The sequence below is a fragment of the Cyprinodon tularosa genome, unplaced genomic scaffold, assembly GCF_016077235.1.
Source record: "Cyprinodon tularosa strain WSP-4 unplaced genomic scaffold, ASM1607723v1 ctg318, whole genome shotgun sequence".
Classification (NCBI taxonomy): domain Eukaryota; kingdom Metazoa; phylum Chordata; class Actinopteri; order Cyprinodontiformes; family Cyprinodontidae; genus Cyprinodon; species Cyprinodon tularosa.
In genome coordinates, this window is record NW_024039028.1 from 1,243,315 (window position 1) to 1,258,890 (window position 15,576).

General features: G+C 38.7%; 2 protein-coding genes across 2 annotated transcripts in view; one reads left to right on the forward strand and one right to left on the reverse strand.

Moving 5' to 3' along the window:
• Window positions 1-703, forward strand: part of zgc:101679 (uncharacterized protein LOC450058 homolog) — a 15,561-nt gene extending 14,858 nt beyond the window's left edge. Inside the window, exon 12 of the mRNA XM_038292859.1 lies at window positions 88-703. Coding sequence (XP_038148787.1) covers window positions 88-169 — 82 coding nt within the window. The 3' untranslated portion in view covers window positions 170-703. The remainder of the gene's footprint in view (window positions 1-87) is intronic.
• On the reverse strand, window positions 392-15,576 carry emp1 (epithelial membrane protein 1). Its single transcript, XM_038292861.1, has 5 exons — window positions 15,427-15,576; window positions 14,617-14,707; window positions 9,960-10,068; window positions 9,727-9,867; window positions 392-3,738 (listed from the first exon to the last, which is right to left on the reverse strand). Exons 2-5 carry the CDS (start codon window positions 14,689-14,691, stop codon window positions 3,578-3,580), a joined length of 486 nt encoding a protein of 161 aa, XP_038148789.1. The 5' UTR covers window positions 14,692-14,707; window positions 15,427-15,576; the 3' UTR covers window positions 392-3,577.

Here is a 15,576-nt window from a genome sequence, read left to right on the forward strand (position 1 = left end):
CCATCATGTGACGAGCAGAGTGAAATATTCTCTGGCTTTTTAGTTTTTTTCCATATTGATCACATGTTTTGTTTTTTCTCTCTTCAGGCCCTTTCTGACGGCAGAGCAGAACCACCTCCTCCACCTGGTGGTCATGGAGAGAATTGCACCATCTGGACAAGGCATTTAGAGCAGCCTGATTTGTAGCGGCTTCCTCGAGGGAGCAGCACTGTGTGTAATGGAATATTCCTGCTCCTTATGGGTCTGTTGTAAGGCCTGGAGAAGGCTTGTTTTCACCATTTAGAAACTGTCCTGGAAACAGATATTTTCTGTCACTCACTCATCTCATCCCGGAGCGAATAAGATGGCTGTGAATTTTAAGAAGTTTTAGATAAAAAAAAAACGTCTTCTGTAAGTTTGAATAGAGTTTATTAGTAAAAGACATGGCTTAGATTCCAATGTAAATACAAACAAACTGTCTAATGCATAGTTCTGTCAATGGTAGAATGTAACGCTTCCACCCTTCATCCCTGGATTGTTTTAAGGTTCACTTGTACAAATGTACTTTACATCAGATAGCAGCCGGCTACAGACAGAAAACAAAATACAGCTTAAAAAAAGCAAACTGAATACAAACATCTACAAAAATAGTTGGTTATATTGTACATAGACTAAGAGGGTATACATACCATATGAGTAAAATAAAGAGAAATTAATAAACGTACAATGAAATAAGGCTTTTGTTTCCATTAGTGTTCATCAGTATTGCTGCTCTGGCGAATGGCGGCACCCCTTCAGATAAAGGGCAGCAGTAACACCACTACCGATCACATGATGAACTATTTTATCTCAGTACAGTATCATCACAGGAGCTTCTTCTGAAGGCACGCATCTACCACAGCAGAACTGTTTTACTCCGAGTTAGTTTTTAGCTCAGCAGCAGACGAGAGCGAAGAAGCTGCGCACATTTCTCTGTGCTGCCAACCGCTGAAATTAAACCTGGACATACAGGATCTCACTAAAGTCAGCACACCGCTAACATTTTTACAAAGTGTATATATTTTTTCATTGGACAATACTGAAGGTATGACGCTACAATTTAATGGAAAGCATAATTGTGTGGATTTTCTGTCCCCTAAAAATAATTTAGCTGTTTTTTTGTTAATTTAACGGGTCTGGTGAGAATGGGGAAAAGCTTACACTAAGTTTACTGGAAGTTCAACATGGCATTTATAGCCATATATATATATATATATATATATATATATATATTTATATATACCTTATAGCTAAGAAAGATTAGTTCCTCTCCAAAGCTGACCTATAACCTGGCAAGCCTCGTCCTCTCGCTTCAGTTCTACACCAATGCACAAATCGCTTCTTACCGTTCCTCTTTTAATGATTAAAGTGACAATTCTGACTAAACAGATGTGAGCTTTTGCTTCCTACAGAGCTGTATGTCACCCTAAATCAAAATAATCTAACGTGATTGGCCGACTTGTGCTGGTCACCTCTCTCACAGTTGAGGAGAGGGTGGGATGAGGTAGATCTTCATGTGTTTGTGAATGAACGCTGATCAACAGTCAATAGTTGTAGCTTCTTTCATCATATTGGTCTGTATGGCTCTCATCCTAGAAAGAGGGATCTTAAAAAGATTAAGCCTGTTAACGGTTTGCTGAAGGTCAGCAGACTAAGAAGATAGATTAGTGCAGCAGAGAGTCGAGCATTTGTGGCAGCAGCCAAGCGAGGACCACAAAGATTAGTGTGTCTTTCCTAGAGTGAAGCACGATGGTCGAAGTATTAATGAGCATGATCTGGGTAGCAGGGCAGTCGTCTAACACGATAAAGACCCCAAACACACCTCCAAGAAGACTGCTGCCTTCCTGAAGAATCTGAGGGTAAAGATATTGACTGACCAAACGTGTCTCCAGTTCATAACTCAGTTGATATCTATGGAAAATCCTCCAACAGAAAGATGAGAAGTTCTCTGATATCCACAGGCTTCATCATGTCTTCAGAGGGGCAGTTGATCACCAACCTATGAAACTCTATTGAGGAGTAACTAAATATGAACACTTTCTATTTTCACTGAGGTGTGTGCTCACTTTGGTTTGCCAGCAGTTTAGACATTGATTGCTGTTCAGTCATTTTGATGGGACAGAAGTTTTAAACCGTTATGCAAGATTTACACTAAGCTAATCGAATCAAAGCGTCATACCCTGTGTTGTCACATCAAAAAAAGATTTTTTTTTTTTTTACTAATTTAAATGAAATATGGCAGGTGTCAACCGTCTTTATAGCTTCAGTCATAAGTGGAGTCCAATCATAATGGCCGTGCCTTTCATACTGATTTGGGGCTTTTATAATGCATTGAGCGTCTGTTTTTCAGGGTGGAATAAATCATTGTATGACTTCAGCAGTATTACTTTTAGTTTCTCTAATCTAAACAGGGTAAAAAAATAAAATAAAAATACTGCAATTATCAACGGAATTATCTTCAGCTGCTTGATTTCCAAGCATAGACCACATATCTTGCTCACCTGCTGGATTGTGTTAGAGTCCCAGTATCTGCCATCAAATGTACGGGTTCAGAGGTTCAGGAAGAACCCAGAAACCACCAAAACTCAAGCTAGTGTAGACTAGAAAACCTGGGTTAAGGGGCTGAATGGGTGCTCAGAAAAAAAATAATAAAATAGACAGATTAAAAGATGTACTCTAGAGACAGGTTATAGGACCAGAGAGGACAAGGATTTAGTGCTGTACAGACTGTAAAGCAAGGTGGGGGCAGCATTATGCTGCGGATTGCTGTTGGTAGCACTACTGTTAACAGGTCGCACAAAGTTGATGAAATAACGTTCATCCACTTCAACCTCATCTTAAGTCAATGACTGCATGGTTGATATCTGGATAGTTATGTGTCCCAAGCAGGCTGACATACTGGGATCACAGACCTGTTGGCTTTAACTGAGCTCTATTCACTTCTGAGAAACGGGTTGAATATTTAGCCTGAGTTATGCTAAGGCTTCAACATGTGTGTTTTCTCTTCGACATTTTAGGCTGCCAGCATAAACTGGATCAAAGAAGATTAAGGATAGATTCTAAGTTCTCTCAGTTATTATTCTTTAAAAGCATTCTTAAAAAAAACAAAACAAAAAAAAAAACAATTCACCCTCAAATTTATGCCTAATAGGAGAATATGTTCATTTCTGACTGGAACTCTACCAATTCCTTTTTTTTTATTCTTTAACCCTCTATCAAGTAAAATGAGCCAAACAGGGACTGAGCCTGGTGGAAATCTACCCAAAAACATTTCACACAAACTATTCCTTTAAATACGGATAATGTCTGGACTCACTTTTTAAACCTACAGGTTGCTACAGCCTAGAGATAAATAACTAATTGGTTTGGTTACACAGATGGAAGCTCTCCTCATTCCAATTTATTCAAATCCAAACAAAACAATTGGCTCGTTAGCATTAACACTTTCCCTACTGCGGATCAAGCTGACAGGATTTAAAACGATTAACAGGACTCCTTAGCCTGGCAGCAGAGGAACATGGACCCCACCCTCCTCCTCATCGCTCCTTCACCCGCTCCTTCACTCGGTCCTCTTCCGCAGGACGACGAAGGTGATGGTGAGAATGAGGGTGAAGACGAAGGAGATCCACGCCAAGACGTAGCAGTGGCCGTACCCTCCCTGTGTGTCGGTGGTGTGAAGCTGCGCTGTGTAAACGGAGGCGGCTGTCATTATACACAGGCCTGCAGGAGAAAAGCAGGGAAGGATGAAGATATGAGACTTTAGAAGAGAACATGAGAACTTTTTAACAGACACGAAAGTTAACAGCAGCAACATCAAATACGTTCTAATTAAAAACACCTTAAAGGAATAGTACACCCAAAACATGATTAGCCTTCATTTTCTACTCACCCCCATGCTGAACAACACTCTGGAGTACTTTTTTGATATCTCAAATGCATCTGGAGATCTGGGAGGCTTCTTGCTGTCTGCTGACATTCAAATAATGGAGGTCTATGGTGACCGAGACAGAAAGGTCCATAAAAGTCCACAAAAAACGTGTCAATATTCCTCCATACTGCTCGTCCAATGTATTCCAAGTGTCCTGAGTGGGTAGCATTTACTCGAAACGAAGTCATTTAGAATGTTTTTAGAGCATAAACAGTAGTGTATAGGATTTCCTGAAAGCGCGCACATGCGCGTTCACGACGCTACGGAAGCCGGCAGACCAAGCCAGATGAAAGTGCGCATTCAGCGTCTGCTCTGCCGATAATGCAAGCGTAGAAGAAGAAATGTGCTGTTTACCTGTGCAAAGAAAGAAACAACGAAAGAAAAATGTCTGAGGACTTCAGTGTTGAGGAAGAGCATGAGTTCTTTGCCGAGCTGAATGCGCACTTTCATCTGGCTTGGTCTGCTGCGGTTTCCGTAGACTCCTGAACGCGCAGGCTTGTGCTTTCAGGAAATCCTATACACTACTGTTTATGCTCTAAAAACATTCTAAATGACTTCGTTTCGAGTAAATTCTGGATGCTACCCACTCAGGACACTTGGAATACATTGGACGAGCAGTATGGAGGAATATTGACACGTTTTTTGTGGACTTTTATGGACCTTTCTACCTCGGGCGCCATAGACCTCCATTATTTGAATGTCAGCAGACAGCAAGAAGCCTCCCAGATCTCCAGATGCATTTGAGATATCAAAAAAGTACTCCAGAGTGTTGTTCAGCATGGGGGTGAGTAGAAAATGAAGGCTAATCATGTTTTGGGTGTACTATTCCTTTAATGTTATATAGCTATATTAAACGCAGAGTGTTTGAATCATTTATATCTCTTCATTTTAAAAGTTTTTGCAGGACTGCGTACTGTAGAGTAAATGACCCCAGTACTTGGTCTGAAAGCAGGTTCACCAATTCAGAAGGAAAGAGTTCTCTGAAAATGTCTGTGTGCGTCAGCTGTAGGAGCTCCGCCTCTTTTTTTTGCCCCAAAACTCTTAAGATGGACTTATATGGACTATCTTCCAATTCCTTGCAAACCTGCAGTTATCTCTGTTAATGTCTTAGCTTGTGCCTCCATACTTTTCCCTTTCACCCAACTTTCAGTTACCATGGTATCTCTGAACAGCTAGCTTTGACAATGACCTCATGCTGCTCCACCTTCTGTAAGGTGTCTCTAACCGTTTCTATAAAAGCTGTGAAGTCAGTAGTTTTCAACAGAATCCTGCAGGCTTTACTGTGATATTTGTATTAGAAATAGTGTTGCACCGATGCCATTTTTTGGCTACGATACCCGATACCTGGCTGTGCAGTATCGGCCGATACCGATACCATAATAATGTAAAATAATTGCCATCATGGCTTTGTCAAGCTGCTGCCTACCTTTGTGAAGCAGGAAAAAATCTAATACAAAGTGAATCCAGTAGAACTTTTTATTGCCTACCAGGGGTGGGTGACAATAGTTGAATAAACTTATGGCTCTCAAAATGGTATCGGTGCCCTATTTGTTGGTACTTGCCGATACCGATACCACCATTTTAGTGCTGGATCGAGGCCCCGTCTGATACTGGTATCGGTATCGGTGCAACACTAATTAGAAATACTTTTTACTGCTTTATCTAATCTTATTAGATAAATAGACTGAGTGTACAGCCTACTTTTCAATAAACTAACATTTTTTTCCAGCTTTTATTGCCACTACACGGTCACAAGTACAGCACCATGAAATTCACTCTCTGCATTTAACCCATCCCCTTGGGGAGCATTGGGCTGCCATCATGCGGCACCTGGGGAGCAGTTTGGGTTTAAGTGTCTTTGCTCAGGGACCCAGAGTGGCAGTCTGTGGGAGTGGGGGTTACACTCAGAACCAGAGGATTCCAAGCACTATACCCTAACCACAAGGGGTGAGTATTGGCATTAGTGTTGGGATACCATATGTGTCACAATACTTGGGTCACAATAATATAATATCACCATATATGTTGATATTTTTCCTGCTATCAAAATTAAAAGTATATAAGACAGCCAAAAATCATGATATATTGCATAAACTATTTTTTTCCACACCTCTACTAACCACTAGGCCGCCGCTTCCCTAACGTAGTTACAGCGAGAAGAGACTTTGTTGAAACTCTGTGGCATTTTTTCTCAAAGTCTTGCATAATTTTAAAATCCTCCCAGGGGTTAGTTAGTGGTGAATAAATACACATTCAACAAGCAACTGAATCTGTCTAGCCTACATGTCCTAATTGCATAAGATGATGGTTATCTAAACCCATTAGCAATCTCCTAGTGTTTCCCTGCTTATGTGAGGTTGTAAAAGTGAAACTGATTGTGATAAAATTAAAGCATTAATAACCTAAAGAGTCTTATTTGATAAATGTTATTATTATTTAGAGAAATCTGGTGAAATTACCTGCAACCAGTTTATAAATGTGCTGTTACTGACATCTGCATTGTAGTCCACACCCCAAAAATGTAACTCAATAAAACTCTAGCCACTGTAAGAAACCCTGCATATTTGGTCCTTTGATAACCGCACATCTTTTATTTTTTTATGCAAGCCTTGCATCCTGAAACTTCCACCTTCTTTGCATGGCATTGACTGAACCTGCTTCAACCTGACACGAAATTCACCTGCGATAGGTTGTACACAATGATGCGTGTGCTGTAACACAAAAGATAGCTATGCATAGCACACCATCCAAAATATAAAAACAAAGCACTTTTGAGGATGAGTGTCCTTTAATATATGTTTTCACAAACTTTTCGGGACCTTGAACTTCTTTCTTTTTTAAATTCAAGTTCACTCTGTTATAATCAACAAAAAGTCCAGAACTAAAAATTGAGAGAATATAGAAGGAATTGTGCAGATCTGCAGCCCTTAATGTTTTAATCTGATTTTACCTGCTGATTAGCCAAACAATATTGTCTTCAGCAATGAGTAGGGGCGCAACACGATGCCATAGAGGTAAAAACTGCAACCTAAACACCCCAAATAATCTTTGTCTTTCCCCACCAAATACAACCATTTTTACGTGTTAAGAGTTAAATCTTATTATTCTGATCAGGAATTTCTGACGTGAACATTTGGTTGAGAAAATGACAATAGTCTGTAGTCGTGATAGACAGACAAAGCTTTGGAGCCTTGAACAGTGAGACGTTCCAGGCTTTTTCAGCTCACTGGCAGCAGTTTGTCAGCTACTCCTCTACTTAGTCTTTGTTTTGGAGCTAAACATGGAAAAAGAAAAGGGACATGTTAAATCACAACTTGTCTTTTGATCACACTCCGTGATTAAGTGACCTTTTCCTCTGTATTGTTTGGTTTTGTACATTATCCTGCCCTAACATCTGGAATGTGAACACGGTCGTAGCACTGAATGTTGTCGCTCTCATTTTCCTCCACCAAACGGTTTATATTGAAAAGCCGATAAGATATATTTTCATTAGAACCTGATAAAATTCTTTAATGTCACGGAAACGTGAGTCTTAAACTGCCCCACCCTTCTGCATCTCCCTCCGGGTCTAAAGACGTGTCTTTGGCTGTTTCCTGAGCTTGTTTCTCCTCTTTGTTTCTTCTTTCGCACCCTGACCATTATCTGATACCTAAGTGCGTCAGACAATATTGTCTCTAAAGATATTAAAAAGGATTGAGAGACGAGCCGCATCTACAGGGAATTTGTTCATACAGATAATATGTGGTGTTTGCAGAGCTGGCAGATGTACAGGACACATGGCCCAGCCAAAGGCGCTGACAGCTGAAACAATGGAAAGGATGATAAAACTCCTGGAAAATAATACAGCACAGTTATTGTTCCCAGATAGATGTTCTCTGATTTATAGTAAGAACAAACAAAATGAGAGCAGACTGTTAAAATGAGGATGTTAGAGTGGGCCAGGCTAAAATACTTCACACTTTTTGTCACTTCCTGGGCACAAACTTTGATGTTTTTGTCAGGATTCTTCTGATGTTGAAGATCAACACCAGTTAGTACAAATTTGTTAAACATAAGGAAAACTATTTCCAACTTAAAATTTTGCACTTTTATTTCCCTTGAATTAATCCTGCTGAATCACCTTTTACTTTAATTACAACTACAAGACCCCACCAGCTTTGCATATCTAGAGACCTGAAATTTTATCCTTTCTTTGAAGAAAAAAGACCCAGAGTATCAGTCTGAGTTCCAACAAGGAATCCTGAGGCCTTTCCAGGACTGGAACACCTTGTCTCTAACCACTTTGCCACAACTCAACCAGAATTAAGAAGACCTTTATGGAAACGGAGCAAACCCCACCCTTCCAGCAAAGCGCCAACGCCCCTAAACTATTCAAGCAGCTCAGCTGGTTTAGATGGAGAAAATCTGTGAATAATTTTTCTGGCATTCAGCCCCTTTCATCTTCTAAAACCATTTATCTCTGCTAAAGAAAAGCTTCCCTTAGCATGATGCAGCCACAACTATGGATATGAAATACGGTTTTAATGGCTATTACAGTTAGTTTTCTGTCTTGTGACAAGTAGAGAAAATGACATATGGCTTTACTTTAACAATGTCTTTCTTCTTCACCATTCTTCCTGACCAGATTTGAGGTCTTGAAGGTTCTCCCACCTGAGCTGTGAATCTCTGCAGCTCCACCAGAGTTCATGATATTTCTAATCCTTTCAGTGCCGTGCCTGATGTCTTAAGTCAACATTTCTATTTTTAGAGGGACTGGACATTGATCAGTGAGATGTTTTAAGCTTGGAAGATTGTTTGTTTTTTGTTTTTTTTACCCAATACTGCTTGAAACCTCTTCAACACTTTTCATCCTTTTATCTGCTAAGTGTCTTTGTCTTTTTGAAAGGATTGCTAAAAATACAAATGAAATCACATGCAGTGGAGGTCTGTCAACTAATTACCCAAGTTTTTAAAACAATTTATTATCTTTACTAATTGCTATTTAATAATATTGGCTTGAAGGGAGACAAATAAAAAATGCACATGAAGCTATGGGATTTAATTTGTAAAATAAACTACCTCTATGTGTTGCTCTGTAGCATAAAATCCCACATCTGTAAAAGCTGAACCACATTTACACCAAACTGCATGCTTAAGCCAAACCAAATGGCATGAGTCGATGTTTGTGTCGAACTGATCAAGTAAAGGCAGTGGTATTTACATTGAAAACAGCCAAGCACTTGCTGTTTTTAGCACATTAACAGCAGAGTGTTAACTGGAAGCAGCCACGGACTGCTGATGATTGAATGGGAGGGGGTCGTTGGAGATAGAACCAGAACTGTAGCTGCAGAGAGAGTATGGGCTGAAAGTCAGGTGAAAAACCACTGAGAGTGAAGTTTATATGAACACCTTGTCATTTATAAATAAAAACTATGAAGAGCAAATGAATTTCAGCTTAGTGTCATGAACAGCTAAGGATTAGCGTCTTATTTATCCTTTTGTCTGCATAAAAGCTAAAGCATCACAATTTTTTTCTATGACCTTTAGAGCCTGATCTCATAAACATTGCAATTGTTTCCTTGGGGGTTATGAATAAAGTGAAAAAATAGCAACATATTTATTTCTGCTTATAATTCTTTTAAAATAGTGTCCAGTCTGCATGGTACCAAGGTTTAATTGCACTATTGACCTCGGTCAGCCAAGCACGCGGCATCCATTTAAAAATAAAACTAAAGCATACAGCGATGCAAAAGAGAAACATGAATCAGCGTCCCTCATAGCGGTGACTCTAGGTTACTTACAGGCAATTAGCTGTAAGATGCCGGTGAAGATGAACCTGTGGCCTTTGGGCAGGGTAAACAGCTGGGCCACAAACACTATCAGGGCTAAGATGGTGAAAACACACGCCAGAACCGAGGTGGCCTCTACTACCTGGAGGAAATCTGCAGTGAGACGGAGGTAAAAAAAAAAAAAACATAGATGTAACCTTTTTTTCATTAACACAGCTGAAATTAAATGTTAGTTGCATTCAAACCTGATTCTTGATCTGTGTAATCCTTTAGCTCACTGTAACGCCAGTCTGAGTTTACTAAGCTCCACTTCCCCCACAGGTCCATGTATTCAGTTTGGTTGATCCACCAGCCCTGAAAATATGAATATATGTCAGAACATGCAAGAGAACGATTGCACAGCAAATGTTGTTGAGTTTTTTTTTAGCCAGCAAAGGTTATTGCTTCCAGTTTTTTTTCCCCCTCTGATGTGTGCTTGCATAGATGTGGGCAGACCAATTCACCGTTCTCTTACAAAGCTGTTTTTTTATTGTTATTCTGTAAGCGCTGCCAAACCAGTTTTTATGTACGTGGAGGTTTGAAAATCTGCAACACAGTGGGTGGTGAAAACATATTTTGACTATTAACTTCTGCTTTCTGCACATGGCTGGCTGAGGAGAGGGAAAGGTAGTATCATATAACTGTTCTGAACTCTCAAAAATTCTGACCACAGATGTAACTTAAAGCAATTAAACAGACTTTTCTGTGAAACCCGATTGCATTTAGACAGTTAACCGCTGACAAAACAACTTGCCACAGTTCTAGTTGTTCTGCTGTGTTTTTTAGAGCTTTACTTAGTTGAAAAAATGTTTTCTTCACAATCATATTCCACGATGGCATGTGGTTAGAAGGTGAATAATCAGTTTGTTTCAATTAACCCATTTTTTTTATTTTTTCTAACACGTTTTTAAATCAAATGTCGCCTTTAAAGGCGTTCATAAGTAGATGTTTAATGCCAATCCAAAACATTAGAGCCATACTTAAAACACTGCTTGGATATAAGGGAAATTTGCCAAAAAACATTCTTGTTCCTCTAAAAAATCTAAGCAGACATAAGTTCCTCAGGTTCCTAGGCTCCATTCTTGGGTCCCTCCTGTTTGTTATCTGCATGCTCCTTTAGCTCAGATTAACAAGATCAGTTACTATAACTATACAGACAACAAACAACTTTACATTCACCATCATTTTCTCCTTTTGAATAAAAACAAAATTCGTCCGCCCGTGTTTCCAGACCAGCCCCTGAGCTCACGGCTCGGTTCTGCTGCACCGTAGTCGACCAAAATCCCGGATGATTTTGAAATTCGCCCCCGGACATTTTTTTATGTATGAATAGTAGGACATGTCCGGGAAAAAGAGGATGTCTGGTAACCGTACCATATTAACAAGTTGCTGTTTCAGTGAGTGAGTGCTTGTTGCTATGATGCATCTTTGCTCATCAACTGTGTTTGTTGTAAACCAACCAATCAGCGCACAGCTCATCTAAATATTCATGAACACACCATAAAAAGAAGAAACCTGTAGTTACATTCTAGGGCCTTTAACCAGGCTTGCTTTAGGGCTCATAGGACAGCAAATATGTAATTTTCAACCCAACCAATTAAACACCCTATTTAGAGACCTTAAGAACCAGCAGGAGTGGATTTAGGAAATGTGGGACCCTAGGCAAAGACAGGCAGGGGGCCCTCTGAATTGAGAAGACAACACATAAAACAGACCCATTCTACAGATAGAGAAATTTTATTAGAATAGACATCCATTGTTCATTCTATGTTTTGTCCCTCTCTGCTTGTCCCTTTTCTTGTTGTGTTCCTCTCTATGTTTTGTACTCAGCTGACTTTTCATGCTGTCTCAAAAGGAATCAAAGATTTTTTCCAAGCACACTTAATATTATAAGCGTTCTGATGGCATTTTAGCCAAAGGATTTTTATCAAAAACATAATAAATGCGCATAAATAAGGAATAGTTGTATTAACCATACATGGAAACAGAGTTTTATGGGGCCCCCCAGGAACTTGGGGCCCTAAGCAACTGTCTAGTATTGCCTAATGGTAAATCCCCCCCCTGAGAACCAGTAGCCCTTTATAATCATTCTATGACCCCTTAAAGTCAAAGTTAAAGACCCATTTGTTCAGACTATTGAAGTTAAACTGTTAACTGAGGTATCGTTACATTAAGGATGTGATCTGTTTTATTTACTTCTTCTTTTGTTTAATTCATGTAAAGCACTTTGAAATGTCATTGTAGTGAACTGTGCTATACAAAGAAACTTACCTTGCCTAGTGGTATACAGTTTCTTCATATTAAAGCAAAAGGTCACTTCTTTGTAGAGACTATGACCTTAAATGCTATCTATTAATATGAGACCTTACCTAATTTGAAGACTCTTATTTTGAAGTAAGAACAGAAGCTGTTTTAAGACCATAACATTAACAATCCACAACTAAAAACTTGTATAATTGGATTATCGCAGCTAGCAAACTAAGCGGACATGGACACAACATGGAGCGGACTGTTAAAAGCCAAATACAAGGATACGAATCCTAACCAGTATCTGATATATTTAGACTGATACAAGAAGTGGAATATCTAATCTAAACAAATATTATTTTAAAAAGTTGATGAAAATATTTGCTAATGCCAGCTGATCAGCTTGCAGTGCTTGTCCTTTACTCTCAGGGTAATCATACAGGTTTTATTTTGTTTATGTTTTCAGAATGGAGTCGAATCCTACAGCTTAAGTCGTTCTCTCTATGCATCATAACAAGCAGCAGGTTGTTCTTGGTTGGTTTCATCACGACATAATTAATAAAAGTCAACTGGTCCACAAGAATCAGATCCCAAATCAATGCAAATGTATTAGTGAAGAAGTCTTGAGGAAATCAATGCACAATTAAACTTGAATTATGGGTTTAATTTGAACATTTTTATGACTATCTTCAACGTTCATATGAAACTGTCACTAGTGATAAAATTAAACTTAAAGACGGAGATTTAGGCACATGACAGCAATGTTCACAGCTCATTTGCTCTGTCTCAAATCAATTCTCAAATCACACACACACACAAAAAATCAACATATACATGCTATCTATTCCACTTATAGAACTGCACTGTTGTATTTGAGGAATACAGCTTCTATTGTTCTTAGGCCAGGATCCACATTTGAACAATTGTATGTATTTGTTTTAACTTTATCTACAAGTACCTTTAAATCTTTAAGCATTTGTAATTATTTTCAAACATTTCCTTTATTCTGAAACAAACAATATTGAGTTGGCTTAAATTATTTAGAGAATTAATATACCCGGATGTGTTATCAATTACATTTATAAATTTGATTTATTTTCAGGGAAAAATAAGTTAAATAAAACCTCTACTTTAAAACACAAAATATATTTTTTTTTTTATTATTTGGACGGATTGAAACCTTTGTTGTTAAGTCTAATCAGTATGTAAAGATTTACAGTAAGTTATTTGCTCTATGGTGGTGCAGTTTGTAGCCCTGCTGCCTTGCAGCAAGCCGGTCGTAGGTTCAATTCCTGGCTCTTTCTCTGGAGTTTGCACGTTTGCACTCTTGATTTATCAACCAGTGACATCAGTGGACTGGGAGCCATTTATGGTCCACCTGTTCCTGCTAGCTGCCTGATAGTATTGACCACACAATTAAATAAATTTGGAACACATCAAACCACGACACTGAGCATCAGATTAAGCTAGCTAATGCATTATTACTAACTTAGTAATCTATTAATCATTAACCAGAGTATAGAGACTCTATAACATGAGCAACCAATATAGAGCAGTAATTATATCAAAATTGTTTTAAAAAATTATATAAACATTTTACATTTAAGATAAAGAAAAAGGTTTCATCCATCAATATGCTTTATCCATTTTAGATTCAATTGGTTGAAATTGTGTAAGAAATTAACAAAAATACAATTGACAGATTAATCAATTAGCAAAATGAACATTAGTTACAGCCCTCCGTGACAAAAAGATTGTTTCTTAAGACTCAAGATTCAGACCATATGTTTTCAATCTTCAACTCCAACAGGGTTTGTAGTGACTATTTGTACAAAACTAAAATTCGAAATTCAAAAAACTTAAAAAGTGATCAAAGCAAAAGGTGATTTTAACTCTAAAAGCCACCTGATGCACCTTGGATTCTGGCTAACACAGTCCAAAAAGATTAAAAAGGGTCAAAATCCAGTTCTTTGCTTGCTTTATTCTGCGTTCAGACGTTACAGGCTTCACAGGATTCTTCTATTGCTCTCACTCTGATTCCTGCACCTGTTCTTTGATTGACTGACTGAATACTGACAACTGGTAAAAAAAAAAAGAAAAAGAAAAAACATGACTACCCACATGCATAATGAGCTACCTAAGACCTACCTATTTATAATGTGAAACACCCACATCCCAAGCTAAAATTAATTAGCAAATTAACTAAACAAATCTTATTCTAAATAACAAATCAAACTAAATCATCTAATTTCTAAGATTTAACTGAAAATGGAGAAATAGCTCCTGCAGGGTTATTTTCTTTATTCACTATTGCTAAAATTAAATAATGGGTAAAAAAAAAAAAAAAAAGGAAAAGAAGGACAGCAAGTAAAAATAAATAGGGAGTATAGATGTGTGATACTGAGAGCCATCAGTCTGGTTCTTGTGTCTCTTGTGATTCCATCAACTCAATTAAAGCAAAATTTGGGCGTTTGTTTTTTTTTCAAACTTCAACAGAGAGCATATATAGATGACCCAGCATAGTTTGCATCATGTTTGGATTGATTAGCAGAAAAAAATGTAATCTCTGGAGAGCATCTTTAGAGTGATAAAAGAAGGGGAAAACAAAACACTCACGTTATCAATAGTGGCCACCAGGAGCAGGATGATGGTGGTTATGTGCAAACCGACGATCCCTACCAGCACCAACATTGTGACCCTGTGAAAACTGAAAAATGAGAGGAATGTGAAAAGACGCACATCTTTGCTTTTCTTCCAATCACATGAGCTTTATGGGACGCATCAATTAAGACACAGCACGAGTTCCAATAAAACCATTAAACACTGACAAAACAGAGGGGAAGGGATCCGTTACATGCGAGTCTCAGCACGCCCTGCGAGTCAGGGGGGATTTTTCAAAAACATCTGGAGTCAGACACGTCGCACCAAAGCGCCTCTCTTTACAGCTCTTTATTTATTTTTCTCCAAACCCAACTCTGGTCTAATGATATCCTAATGAAAACCAAAGATCTCCGCTTATTATGTAGAGTTTTTTCAGTGCTTTCCGCTGAGAAAAGCGCGTTTGTTTGGACGTGTTTGGGCATTCCCAAACAGGACCCACTCAATTACACACCAACACACCCCTACCCACACACACATACACACACACACACACAGGCCCAGCAGCCAACAACTTTAAAAAGAGCGCGAGAATCCAGCAACATGTAAACGCACAACTAAAACTTGCGCAAAAGTAACAAGAACTGCGTAAAAAGCGCGGCCGCTGCACCTCTTTGACGCATTTGTTGCGCGCTTTTTTTCAACGATCCCTTTAATTATTTTATTGCAACTCGCTCATCAAAAGTCATCCCTGTTTTTAAAGATAAAAAAGAAAATGATAACTTAGTGTCACAGATTCGGTACTTTGAATAAATGGAATAAATTTACCTGGAAGCTCTTAAAGTCTCGGCGCAGCCGCTGCTTGGGAATGTGTAAAAAAGTGTGTCCCCACCCTGTCTCTAATTCTTAGCACACACTTCTCCCTCTTTTCTCACTCCCTTTACACTTCTTCCCTCTCCCCCTACTAAGCTCCACCCA